This window comes from Rhinolophus sinicus, linkage group LG12 (assembly GCF_036562045.2).
Source record: "Rhinolophus sinicus isolate RSC01 linkage group LG12, ASM3656204v1, whole genome shotgun sequence".
In the NCBI taxonomy this organism is placed as follows: Eukaryota; Metazoa; Chordata; class Mammalia; order Chiroptera; family Rhinolophidae; genus Rhinolophus; species Rhinolophus sinicus.
The window spans coordinates 1,114,215-1,126,858 of NC_133761.1; the positions used below are offsets into that span (position 1 = coordinate 1,114,215).

General features: G+C 57.1%; 1 protein-coding gene across 7 annotated transcripts; it reads left to right on the forward strand.

Annotated features, from left to right (window-relative positions):
• Window positions 1-2,115: 2,115 nt before the first annotated feature.
• JRK (Jrk helix-turn-helix protein) lies at window positions 2,116-12,016 on the forward strand. Of its 7 annotated transcripts, none has more exons than XM_019712273.2 (3): window positions 2,116-2,215; window positions 3,174-3,412; window positions 4,452-12,016. In XM_019712273.2, the coding sequence occupies exon 3, from the start codon at window positions 4,910-4,912 to the stop codon at window positions 6,575-6,577; it is 1,668 nt and encodes a 555-aa protein (XP_019567832.2). In that variant the 5' UTR covers window positions 2,116-2,215; window positions 3,174-3,412; window positions 4,452-4,909; the 3' UTR covers window positions 6,578-12,016. The 7 variants fall into 7 exon arrangements, 6 of the variants coding, with proteins under 6 accessions (XP_019567832.2, XP_074172897.1, XP_019567834.2 ...); XM_074316797.1 differs by having other exon boundaries at window positions 2,156-2,215; window positions 3,192-3,412; XM_074316796.1 differs by having other exon boundaries at window positions 3,174-12,016.
• Window positions 12,017-12,644: the final 628 nt, after the last annotated feature.

The following is a 12,644-nucleotide window of genomic DNA, read 5'->3' on the forward strand; positions in this document are numbered from 1 at the left end:
TAAGGGGGTGGGGGAAAGCAAGGCGAGGAAATCTCTGGGATTGGATGAAAGTAAATTGGAGAGACAGGTGCTTCTTTCACATAGGTGGGTACAGGATAGTTAACAGTTCACTTTTTACAGCACATAGAGATGGTAATCAGGGGACAAAAATAATGAGGGGTCCTATACTTTCCTGTTCTGGCCCAGAAAAAAGGATTACTGACATCCCAAGGGCATGTTATCTTGGATGCAAAAAGACAATAGACAGGCCCACTTAAGATAGAGATTGACCTTTGTCAAGGAAGCTACAGACTAAAGATGTGACTTCCCACCATGGCCCACCTTAGTTAGGAATTTTTATATTCACGCCATCCTATGTGGTTATTTTGTCTCCTGAGCTTGTCAGGTTTAACATGTGGCCTCTTTTCCATCCACACGGGGGAAGACCCATGCATCTTGGCGGTGGGTGCATGTCATCCCGTGTCCAGCAGGTGGCAGCAGACTGTCATAGGGGTGGAGCTGGGCTTCCTGGGGCAACCTCTCTGTCCCAGGAGAGCCCACCAAGGGAGGCTTCTGGGCTCCGTGCAGCCCTCTTCACGTGCGCGTTATGCTCCTGCCCCTTTCCTCTCAGTCAAGCACGTCTAATTCACCCATATTTTCAATACAGGGAACCATGTGCAACCAAGTGGTGCTGGTTCCAAGCCACAAAGTATTGGGGTGCATCGTCATGCAGCAGCAGATGGCTGATACAGGGGCATAAGGGCAGAGGAGGACCAGGGAGGGGGCAACTGAGGCCAGGGTGGCTTGGACTGGGGAAAGCAGTTGTTGGGAGTGAGATTAGCATGGCTGCGGAGGGTTCCTGCTCGCCTGGCTGTGGGGTGTAAGGGACACAGCACATCAAGGGTGACTCTGAGTTTTTGGCCTGAGTGAATGGAAAGTTGTCACTCCCTGAGATAGGGAGTTGCGGATGGAGTGAGGCTGGGCAGGAGGATTGAGAGTTCAGATTTAGAAATGCTGTCTAAGGTGACTGTTAGAAGCCACGTGGAGATGTGGGTAATGTGTCTGCTTCCTTGCGGGCCGTGAAAGAATTCATGAGTCAGGTAGAAATACAGAAGGAAATTTATTAAAGTAAGAAAGGTCGGCTGCGTAGAGTCTGCAGGGAAACTACTACAAACTACTGTGTCCAGTCTGCTCTCAAATTTTATGTTTTCCTGTAGTTGGGGGTGGAGGAAGGTGCGGTAAAGCTGGTTATGGCAACGTTTGCATATGTTATGTAGATCTAAGTTGGAGGCAGGAGAATGGATCCCACACAGATGCAAAACCCCTCCAGGTCACTGCCAGGCATGCAAAGCCAAAGTAAATAGAACCACTGAAACTGGTATGCATACTAAATGTATAGTAAACAGTCCTTAAGGTGTGGTGGAGAGGAGGGAAAGAAAACAAAGATTTCAAAAAGTCCCAAACTAAATTATGCTTGTTAAATCGAATTATACCAGAGGTCCAAATCTCAAAATAGATTTAATGCCACCATTACAATCCCATCCTAGCGATTAGGACAAGGAAAGCCGGTGTGCGGGGCATTATTCAACCCCCCAGTCTGCCTCTGGTCCCCAGATACACATTGCTCCATCATGTAAAATATTCACCCCACCCCAAGGTCCCCAAAAGTCTCAACTCATTACACCATCAACTCAAGTCCAAATCTCACCCAAGTCTCACCAGCTCAAAAGTCCCAGATATCATCATGGAAATCACCAAAATTACGTACAGTTGAGGTTCTAGCTAAGTAAGAGGATGGGTAGGAAGAAACTAGCATTAGCTACTCCTGTCGCTAAGGGCAGGGGCCTAATTTGCTGCCTTCCCCACCCCCATTAGAAACTTCCACATCAAAGGCCATCCTGGACTGGGGGTCACAGAGCCCTGTCTGCCCTCACGCCCCCCCTTGCCCAGGACTGTGAGGGCCCCCAACTCGTTCTGCACAGGTTCCAATCATCACAAAACCCGAGACTCCAGTCACCCCCGCACCCTTGCTACAGACGGACAAGTCGAGGCTCAGGAGGCCACCGACGCCCACCCTCGGCTGCCCTTCTGTCTCCCCTGCATCTCTACCGCCTTCTGCGAAGCCACCGAGACGAGAGTCCTCCAGGCTGCCTAGAGCGTCCCGGAAGTGGCGGTGACGGTAAAGGGGCGCGGATCGGCTGCACTTCCGGCGGTGGCGGCTGCTCGGCGTCCGCAGGTGAGTGGGGGCCGGGCCTGGGAGGCGGGTGGGCTGCGTGCGGTCTGGTCTTCTCGCCCGGGCATCGTCCCCGGGAGCCGCACCCCTCCACCCCGGCTCGGGCCCCGCGCCCCCCGCTTCTCAGGGACCGGGGATCGAGCTGCCAGCCCTGAGCCTTCTCTGCAGCCCCCGCCCTCGTCCCCAGTGCTCGCTCCCAGCCTGGCCGCGGCGCCCGGTCTCGACCCCCCGGGCTCCACCTGCGGAAGGCGCTAGGCACCGAGGTGCCCTCCCTTCCCCCGGAAGAAGTCTCCCGACTTGGCTTTTTGCTTTTCTGTTTTGGTTTGCCCTTGCCCCAGGCTGAGCTTCTGCCCCAGACGTGGCCCCGGCATAGAAACGTTTTCCAAAACAGCCTCTGCAGTGTCCCTGCCCCCGGGTTTCCTCGCCCTGTGCTCCACGGAGAAGGGGCTTTGTGTTTGTAGCTACAACCCCTCGCCCCCCCCCCCCACTCCCCAGAACGCTCTCAGCTCCCAGGAGCTCTCCCTGCCGGTTGCGCTCCCCGATGTTTGCGTCCCTTGCTAAAGGGTCCCTCAGTTCTTCCTGCTCTCAAGACCTCATCTTTTCCTCCGTCTCCAGAATGCTTTGTTTCTTGCGTGTTTCTCCCTGACACTCTGCTTACCCTACGCACTACCTCTCCTCCCCTAAAGCCCGCGGCTCTCTTTTGAGGACAGGGAGGGGTATAGGCAGAAACCAGTGCCTCCCTCTGCCCTCTTCGGCCCCAACTCTGCCCTCCTCCGTTTCTTTTGTCCCTTGGGCACAAGAGGATAATATGTTTACATTTATCAGAATCCAAGGGGCCTCCGTGTCACTGCTTCCTTTGAAGTGGCAAGGCTGGAAACCCTGTGATTTCTCTTGCCGGGTCATGGTAACTTGTGGTTTAAGAACTTGTTTCCGAAGTAATATCTAACTTTCATTTTTAAAGGAGGTTTTGTCTCGCTAGCCAGATGACCGTGTTATCAGCTGTCTTGTACCGCCCTGCACATACCTGCATGTCACGCGTGAGGAAGCATCCGTCATGAGTGAATTCCTGGCACTGAGCCTGCAGGACACCTTTTCCAGCGGTCCCGGCCCTTCCTTCTTCCTGTGGTGCTTCGAGTCAGGCTCTCTCAAGTGACTGGGCTCCCATTTTCTCCTGGTTTCATATTAAACATCTCCCTAAAGGTGGATTGTGGCCTTTACTTCCCTCTGCTCCCCGTAGGGCCAAACATTACGGCATCGCACTGTCACACCCAGTAAATAGGATGTAAATAGTATCCCTGTAGGACCAGCACCTTCCTTCACTTTGCAGACCAGGACTGACTCGGAAGGGTGCAAGGATGTGCCCAGAGATGACTGGTGACAGGCCCGGATTTGTCTTTGGGGCTGTTGCTACATTTGAGGAAACTTCATTTTTCTTGAGTTGTAGTCTCAAAGAGCCACATTTTTATGCTCTATGTATGACTCGTCCTGTGGCCTCACCAACTGCCCAAAGTTGGAAGAAGCAGCCAAGATGAGGGTTTGGGGTGGGGTAGGGAGTCACAGCCAGAAGTGCACTTGTGAGTACCACATGCCTTTCACTGCGGGACGTGGTGAGGGGTGACAGTAAGCTCACTGTGGCCGCTACCTGGGTGGTCTGCGGTCCTTCCCAGGTGAGAGGTGAGAGGGCTCTAGGCTGAGTCATGGAGGGCAGGGGACAGCTGGCTACGAGGGAGAAGACAGGACTGTCAGAGCCATCTCAGGGCTGAGCAGACCAGTGGGGTGGTCACTTTCAGGACCACAGCTCCTAAATCCTTGGAAGTTGGAGGATGGTGGTGTCACCAGGCGAAGTATGGTGGGACCCATGATTCTCACAGACTGCCCTGGGCCAGCAAGGGTGTATCCACCATACCCTGCAAGTATGCTCGATGGCACAGGGAGAAGTGGGGTGTTCTGGGAAATTGTTATAAAAGGATAGAATTGTCCATCTGGAAGTCACCAGTGACTCAGAAGTCATTTGGTAGAAGTTGGAATTCAGAACCAGTGTGTCAGCACACTGGCGGCTGGGCAGAGAGCTAGGCAGCCCTGGACACTGGGTCAGTCACCGGCCAGCTTGTGTTGGAAGTTTCTACACCACTTGTTTCAGCTGCAGCTTCCCAATGTGTACACTGGTGAGGACAAGCCTACACGCAGCCTAGGCCCGCGCTCCATGACATTTTTCTTTCTTTCCCCTTCTGCTTTCCAGTTCCTAAAGCACTATGCGTGTGAGACAGCGCTGTGAGTCCTGGAGAGAGGCACCCCTGGCTCAGACAGCACAACCTCGGGTAACCGGAAGCCAGCTCCGGGGCGCCTCTGCTCTCTGGTCTGTGGTTGAAGGGAGAAGCTGCCACCATCCCTGCAGAGAAGGCCAGAGGTTTCAACAGTGTGGCGAAGTCTAGGGGACGGTGTGACTCGGGAGAGGTCCAGGAGCTCTCTCCTGGCCAGGGCGCTAGGAGCCTGGAAGACGAGGGACAGCTGAGGCAAGAGTTGGCTGAAATTGGAGGGAGGAACAGAGGAGGAACTGTGGCTTGTGGTGGTGCAGGATCAGCAGAACGGGGTGGGCAGAGTGGAGAGAGAAACGGGCAAGCCAGGGGAACGGGAGGAAAGGGGAGAGGAGGCAGGAAGGCTGTGTGTCCTCCGTCTGAGGGACAAGCCTCCCCCCACATGGCCTCCAAGCAGGCTGCCGGGAGGGGCCCAGGGGAGAAGCGCAAGAGGGTGGTGCTGACGCTGAAGGAGAAGATGGACATCTGTGCCCGCCTGGAGAGGGGCGAGAGCCGGAAGGCGCTGATGCAGGAGTACAACGTGGGCATGTCCACGCTGTACGACATCAAAGCCCACAAGGCCCAGCTACTGCGCTTCTTCGCCAGCTCCGACTGCAACAAGGCCTTGGAACGCCGGCGCACGCTGCACACGCCCAAGCTCGAGCACCTGGACCGCGTCCTGTACGAGTGGTTCCTGGGCAAGCGCGCCGAAGGCGTGCCTGTCTCGGGCCCCATGCTCATCGAGAAGGCCAAGGACTTCTACGAACAAATGCGGCTCACCGAGCCCTGCGTGTTTTCTGGCGGGTGGCTGTGGCGTTTTAAGGCCAGACACGGCATTAAGAAGCTGGACGCGTCCAGCGAGAAGCAGATGGCCGACCACCAGGCGGCTGAGCAGTTCCGTGCGTTTTTCCGGAGCTTGACCTCAGAGCACGGCCTGACGCCGGAGCAGGTTTACAACGCCGATGAGACTGGCCTCTTCTGGCGGTGCTTGCCGAGTCCCACCCCCGAGGGTGGGGCTGTGCCCGGCGGCGGCAGGCAGAACAGGGACAGGCTGACCGTCCTCATGTGTGCCAATGCCACGGGCTCCCACAAAATCAAGCCCCTGGTGATCGGGAAATGCAGCGGCCCCCGGGCTTCCAGAGGCATCCAGCACTTGCCGGCGGCCTACCGAGCCCAAGGTAACGCGTGGGCGGACAGGGCGGTTTTCTCTGACTGGTTCCATCATATCTTTGCTCCATCGGTGAGAGAGCACTTCCGAGCCCGGGGCTTGCCGGAGGACAGCAAAGCTATGCTCCTGCTGGACAGCTCCCGGGCCCACCCGCAGGAGTCCGAGCTGGTTTCCGCGAACATCTTCACCATCTTCTTGCCCGCCAGCGTCACCTCCTTAATCCAGCCCATGGACCAGGGCATCCGGCGAGACTTCATGAGGAATTTCATCAACCCCCCTGTCACGCCACAGGGCTTCCACCCGCGCTACAATGTGAACGACGCCATCTGCAGCGTGGCCTGTGCCTGGAACGCGGTGCCCGGTGACGTCTTCAGCAGGGCCTGGAGGAAGCTGTGGCCCGCGGCTGCGCTGGCTGAAGGCTCCTCTTCCGAGGAGGAGCCCGAGCGTCTCAGAACCAAGCCTCACGACCAGACCTTCGCGCACGTCCTGGAGCTCGGGAGAGAGGCAGCGTCCCGCCCGAGCAGCAGACTCAATGGGAGCGCAGCGGCCGAGCGGGCTGGGCCTGGGCAGGAGGCTGGAGGGGGGCGACCCGCTGCGGGCCACCCAGAGCAGGCTGAAAAGGGTGGTGGGGCCGGGGAGGGCGAGGAGGTGGCCTGGGAGCAGGCGGCCGTGGCCTTTGACGCCGTGGTCCGCTTTGCGGAGGCGCAGCCTTGCTTCTCGGCACCGGAGGTGGGGCAGCTGCGCGCGCTGCGCTCGGTGTTCGTGCGGCAGCGGCAGGGGCGGCGGCGGTGCCCGGCACTAAGGGCCGGGGTCAAGCTCGAAGCCCCCCAGGAGCTCGCGGTGGAGTGCGCCGCCTCTGCCGGCTGCCCGCTGCCCTGCTCGTCCCTGGCGGGTGAGAACTGACTGCGTCTCGAGCCGCGTGGCTGCGTGGCCACACCCACCAGTGGGGAGCTGTTCCAGGAGGGTGGGTGCTGAGAAGCGCGCCCAGCCCCTCCCCTTCCGGCTAACCAAGTAACTCACCGGTCGTGTTGCACGAACATGAGGACATATTCTGGCAGGGCCCACCAAACCTAAAACATAACTGAGTGTCCCGTGGCTACACTCCAGGACTGCGTGGGCAGTTTCTGGTCTGGTGGCTGGCTCAGCCTCGCTGTGTCCGAGGGTAGAGATGTCCGTCGAGAGGAGAAAAGTCGGCCCTTAGGCCGGCAAATGGCAGTACCTGCCACCATTTGACAGGCTGGCATGTCCCAAGGTCCACCTATCCTGCCCCTCGGGGCTCGGTCTGCTGGGCTGGTCCCCAAGGGCAGTTCACCAAGGGCCAAGACTCAGTTTATGACCTTGAGTCAGCTAAGCCCCCTGCTGTGGCTTTACAGGCAATCTGTCATCACCCTGCTCGCGTGTCCCCACTTCAGGCGTGACCTTGCTCAGCAGCACGAGCCTGTGAAAGTTCCTCCATGTTGCCTGCAGACCCCGTGCCTTGGGCTTGGACCCCAGCATGTGGGCTGCATGCTGACTTGACGTGTGGAATTGCTTCCCATAAAGCAAGCAGGAGGGTTGGGCCAGGCCTGCCCTCGCCCGCTAGAGGACCGTAGGGCCCTGGGGTGTTTCTGGCGTCTTGGCTCAGAGTCCAGTAGACGTGTACCATCCCATGTTGCTCAGAATTTCACATTCACGGCCTTTCCATGGATAAATCTTGACCAGACCTTCAGAAATTAGTCTTAGGTTTGCACATACATAAACAGGAAAACAAGCTGTTTAGATTCCTAGCAATAGTTGAATATCCAGCTGCAGCTGTTCACACCTTGTTGCGACTTGCTGGGGAAAGTTGGCTGTTCTGGTTGGTTTGGTAAAGGCGGGGTGTGAAGCCTTGGTGAGTCTTCCTTCTCTTAGGCGGTTCACAGCTTCCCGGTGGCGCTGCCTCACTTGCGGCCAGACCTGTAGTCACAGAAAGCCCCGGGTCGGCAGTACTTACCCTCTTTGTACACAACACGGGCTATTTTTCTGTTTCTTTCACTGCTTTGCCTTTGAATTCCATCCTGTTCTTGAAGTCAATGAATGTCACAGCAGCTGAGTGGATGCGTAGTTTTCATCTGTTTGCTCTTTATTCCACCGGGGGGACCTCTGTTCCCTTGAGAGCCGAGAAACTCAAGTGTTCGGTTTGCCCTGGGTTTCTCTTGTATTTTTACCGCTTTCAAACACCAGGGTGGCAGCCATTGCTGACATGGCGCTACACCGTGGAGCGTGTGTCCTGCTTTGGATGCATGTGTGAAGATTGGGAAATGAGCACAGACCGTTTTAAGCTTCCTTGCCGATTCTGTGCTGCTGTGACATTGTTTCCTTCACATGTCTGGGTAACACCTGTGCACCCGTGTACTTCTGTGTCATTTTGTGTCACTTCCAGACTCACGCATCCCCATGCCATTGAGTTGCAGCTGCTTGAGGTTTAATAGGAAGTTAGATGTGGAATCAGCAAGGCTGCCCTCGCCATTGGCTGTGGCCACATGGAGATGGACGGCCATGCCCGCCCGTCGAGGTGCCCCCACAGTCAGCCTGCGGGCCCCCGCCCAGCCGTTCTTGAGCTGCAGGACGACAGGTGGGTGGAGCCAGGGAGGGGCCTGGCACTGGGGTTCCTGGCTGGTGCTCCTAGGTCCCCGGCAGACTAGACCCCAGGCCGTGGGCTCTTGTCGTGCCCTCACTACCTGCTCCTGTCCTGCCGTGTTGTGGCAGATCAATAAACGCACGTCAGCGGACAAACTGAGCAGTGTTTATCCTCAGGGTCTCCTTCCAGAACCAGCCACTCCTGCTGCTGATCAAGGGGTGCTTCAGGGAGCAGGACTCGCCTTGCATGCCTCCCTCTCCCCTTCCTCCCCATGGGGGCTCTCCTCTGGAGCTCTCAGGAGGAGCGAGGATTCTCAGAGCAAGTGCTGGCAGAGACCTGCAGCGCAGTGAGGCTGTCTTGTGAGCTGTGTGTCTGGCCCTGGTGAACGCCTCTGCCCCGGGCCCCTCGCAGAGACTGCTGCGTCCTCTTCACGCCCATCCCTAGGTGCTTTGCTCCACTTACTGTCCAGTTTCTGAGAGGTTCAAGTGGTCAGGGTCTTGAGTCTCAGAATTGTTTTTGCCCAAACAGTCTTAGGTGGAGCCCCCTGGACTGGATGTGAAATGGAGCTGGAGGGACCACACCACCCTTTTCCTCACCAGGGGCTGCTGAGGCCCCTCAGGGAACCTGGGCTCCCTGTTCCTCCCTCTCCCCACCTCTCCCCAGGTCCCCAACTCCAACCCCAGCCCACACTGGCCGTGGGGTTGGCAGGGACAGGACCTTGGTGGCTCACAGGGTGGTGACTCCCCCAGGTTCAACCCACCCGAAAGGGAGGCTGTCACCCCAGGGTGGCGTGTGGCACCTGTGCTGTGGTATTGGACTAAGTGTGTGAAATGAGTGCATTGGGACCTGTGACCGTGGGAGCCAGGGGCCCACAGAAGCCGGCAGATGGCCCCAGGGCCCCCAGGCTGGCCTGCAAACCTTGCTCACTGCTCCCCACCCTCGGGTTTATCGACTTACTACTCTATCAATAGGACTCTGAAGGGACAGGCTTAGTGGCCTGTTGATCACCCTGCTTGCCTTCATGTCTGTTATTTACAAATGTGTCCCGAGCCAGGCCTGAGGTCCTGGATGGGCAGCTGGACACTGGAGGGGAGGGGCTGGAGCCCATGATGGTCTGTGAGCAGGGGCCAGCCTACACACAGAGGGGAGCTCCGCCAGGCCCCCCCAGGTCAGGATCAGCCAGCACAGAGGGGCACCCCAACCCTCACACAGCCTTACAGTTGTCCAGATGGTTGCTGTGTGAGCCTGGGCTTGAGGTCAGCAGAAATGGACCATGGAGCCAGCCAGCCGTGCCGGGCAGAGGGTGGACCTGAAGTCTAGCTTGGCCAGTGTGTGCCTCCCCAGGGGGCTTCTCCCAGGGCAGCAGGCCCCTCCTGTCTGTTCCCACTGGGCCTGGTCTCTTCCCTTCCCCTGCTCTGCTCACTCTCCCATGTCTCAGCCTGAACCCTGCGGTGGAACACACCCTTTTCTCCACCCTGGACCTGCCCCTCTCTCCACTGGGTCATCGCTGGCTGCCACTTTCCTTGCTGCCCTTGCACTTCTCCCAGAGGCCAGAGGTCCTGCTGCCATAGAGGGCAAAGCAGGGGTCCTGGGCTTTGGGGATGCCAGGCTCAGGCAGGACACTGGGGGTGACAAAGCTGTCAGACACATAGCCTTGGGGAGCTCTGGTCTCAGCAGGACTCTGCGCCTGGGCGGGGGTGGGGGTGGGGGTGCGGGGGGAGCCTGCTGCCCCAAGTCTGGCTGGTGAGAGGCGGTACTAGAGCGGGGCCCAGGTCATTTGTGAGGCAGGCCCTGGCCCAGGGAAGTAGCAGACGGGACAGGTGTAGGAGGAGGGGGTTCCCTGGGGCTGCCCTCAGCCCCCCACACTGCCCACTTCACTGCCTGTTCTCTGTCAGACCACCACGCACACGCCATCTTTCCCTTTTGAATGTCTTTCTTGTTTTATGGGGCAATACATTTTAATAAAGGGCCTTTCCCCTTGTAAGCCCAGAGCATGGGGCTTCTCTTAGCTCAGGACCATGCCTGTTGCCAGCTGCTTTAATAAGGACGCCCGTAAATCAATCTCTTTTTTGTGGTTCTGAAAAATGAGGCCACTGGCTCTCTTTGCACCTCATTATTATTATTTTATTTTATTTTATTGGGGAATATTGGGGACCAGTGTGTTTCTCCAGGGCCCATCAGCTCCAAGACATTATCCTTCAATCTAGTTGTGGAGGGCGCAGCTCAGTTTGCACCTCATTATTTAATGAAACACGTTATCAAAACGGAGCCAGAGCACCAGTTGAGGGGAGGTGGCAACTTCCTGAGGGGAGGAGCAGGGGTTGGGAGGCCATGGCCAGTCCCCTGCAATGGGGGTACATTCCTGGGGTTCCTTCCTGAGGGCTGTCCTCTGTCCTCGCCCTGGTGACCCAGCTCTCACTCTGCTGGACCCGTGGCGGGGGCCTCACTACTCAGCCCATCACCAGGCGTCAGCCTCATCTCACTTCATCCCTAAAAAGGGACCCCTACATTCCTCCCACATCCCCAGACCCCCCCCCCCACAGCATGCTCACTGTGTGGGGGCACTGCCACAAAGCCCCGCTCACTCACAGAGGGTCTTGCTGGGCTGCAGGCCACTCAGGATGCTGGCCGTGCAAAGAAGTTGCATCCCCTGCTTTCAAAGTATAAGGGTTATGGTGTACTTTTCAAGATTTAAAAAATTTGGTTTATTTTTCTTTCTTTCTCTTTTCCCTCCTACCTGATTTAATAACTGTTTTCTCGAGGCTACATGCATACCTCATTAATCTGATCAACTGGCAGAACCTGACTTGAAAGAAACTGGTTCAGCCCTCAGACATCTGGACGCCGGCAACCGGACTGCAATTTTCCGTCAGATGGCACGTGAATCATCCCTAGGACCAGGTTCAAGGTAACCATCGCGGAACACACTGGACCCAGGGGACATTTCTCCTGGACGTCAGCTCTAAGGAGTCGCTTGACTAACTCCCTCTTTCCTTTGTTCTGCCTCTTCTTGTATACCTATAAACCCCCTGACCATTCTAGGAACGGGAAAGGTGGCCTTTGTGACGGCAGTCCACCGTCTTCCCGGAATGCCGACATTTTGAATAATCCTACTTTTCTTTCTGCCAACCCTTGTCTCTCGATCCGCGGCAAGCAGCTGAACCTGAGTTCATTAACAAAAGGACAGAAGTTCAGGAAAAAACCCACCCACTTTACTGCAGCTAAAATAATGAAGTCAATAAAACAGGCTTTCAGTGTATCAAACTCAATGAAAATGTTCAGTGCTTGGAACTGTCTTCTCCAGCTTGCCGTCTGGGTAATAACTGCGAGGTGGACCATCTCATGAATGTCACGGTTAGTGTCTGTGGGCCATCGTGCAGCCTGGGGTGATTCCCAGTTCGAGCTGAGGAGGTGGGGACCTCCTGCAAGTGTGGAATTGAGGGTTTTGTGCTGCAGGTTTGGGGACAGGTGTGTGACCTGGAGGCTGTGGCCCTGCCCAAGGCTATGCTGGGGGCCTCGCTGGGGTACCAGGGCCAGCCCCTGAGGGCGGGGGTGAGGGGCTGGGGAGTTGCCACTTCCTGGCACAGAGCTTCTGTTTGAAGAAAAGTTCTGGAATTCAGTGATGGTTGCATGACACGGGGAATGTAATCAGTGCCACTGAACTGTCCATGCAAAACGATGAAAGTGGTAAATTTATGTTCTCTGTGTTTTACCACAATAAAAAAAAATCGTGAAACCCAAGAGCTGGATGATTGGTACCTGGTGACTCTGGACTGAGGACTGCAGAGCCTCAGAGGAGAGGAGAGGCCCCCAAGAGACTGGCTCTAGCAGGAAGCCCAAGGGGGTGATGTCACTGGAGCTCATGGCGAAGGTCTGGAAGGGGGCGAATATCCCGGCCTGTCCCGCTGTCCCATTTCCTCATTCCCCTTCAGAAGCCCAGCCAGAACCCGGCTGACCCTGCCTGAGAAATTCGGGAGGACGGCCAGTAGGGCGGGTAGCACTGGGCAGGGTCGGGATGGGGGTTTTGCCCAGCCCGCCCATCAGCCAGTGTTTACTGAGCACCTACTGTGGGCCTGGCTTTGCCAGATTCCCTTGTCCAGTGCACAGGGGGGATCAGGCTGGGAAAGTGGGGAGGGGCCAGGCGGTCAGACCCCTGCTGGTTTTTTGAAGGACGGGGGCCCAGGGACCTGTGTGCTCAGTGGGGGAAGACGAGTGTAGCCCCAGGCTTCGGGAAGCCATCCGGGCCGGGCCTTCCTCTGGGCCCACTGTCCCTCCTGGTCATTTTCACCACACTTATTGAGGTCCCCTCAGAGGCCTCACTGGCCACCCTACCATGGGGGTCCCGGGCTGTGTCCACCCCAGTCCAGCTGC

What these genes read in the sequence shown, in the direction of transcription:
- JRK (XM_074316796.1), top strand. Translation starts at nt 4,910, where the DNA reads ATGGCCTCCAAGCAGGCTGCCGGGAGGGGCCCAGGGGAGAAGCGCAAG.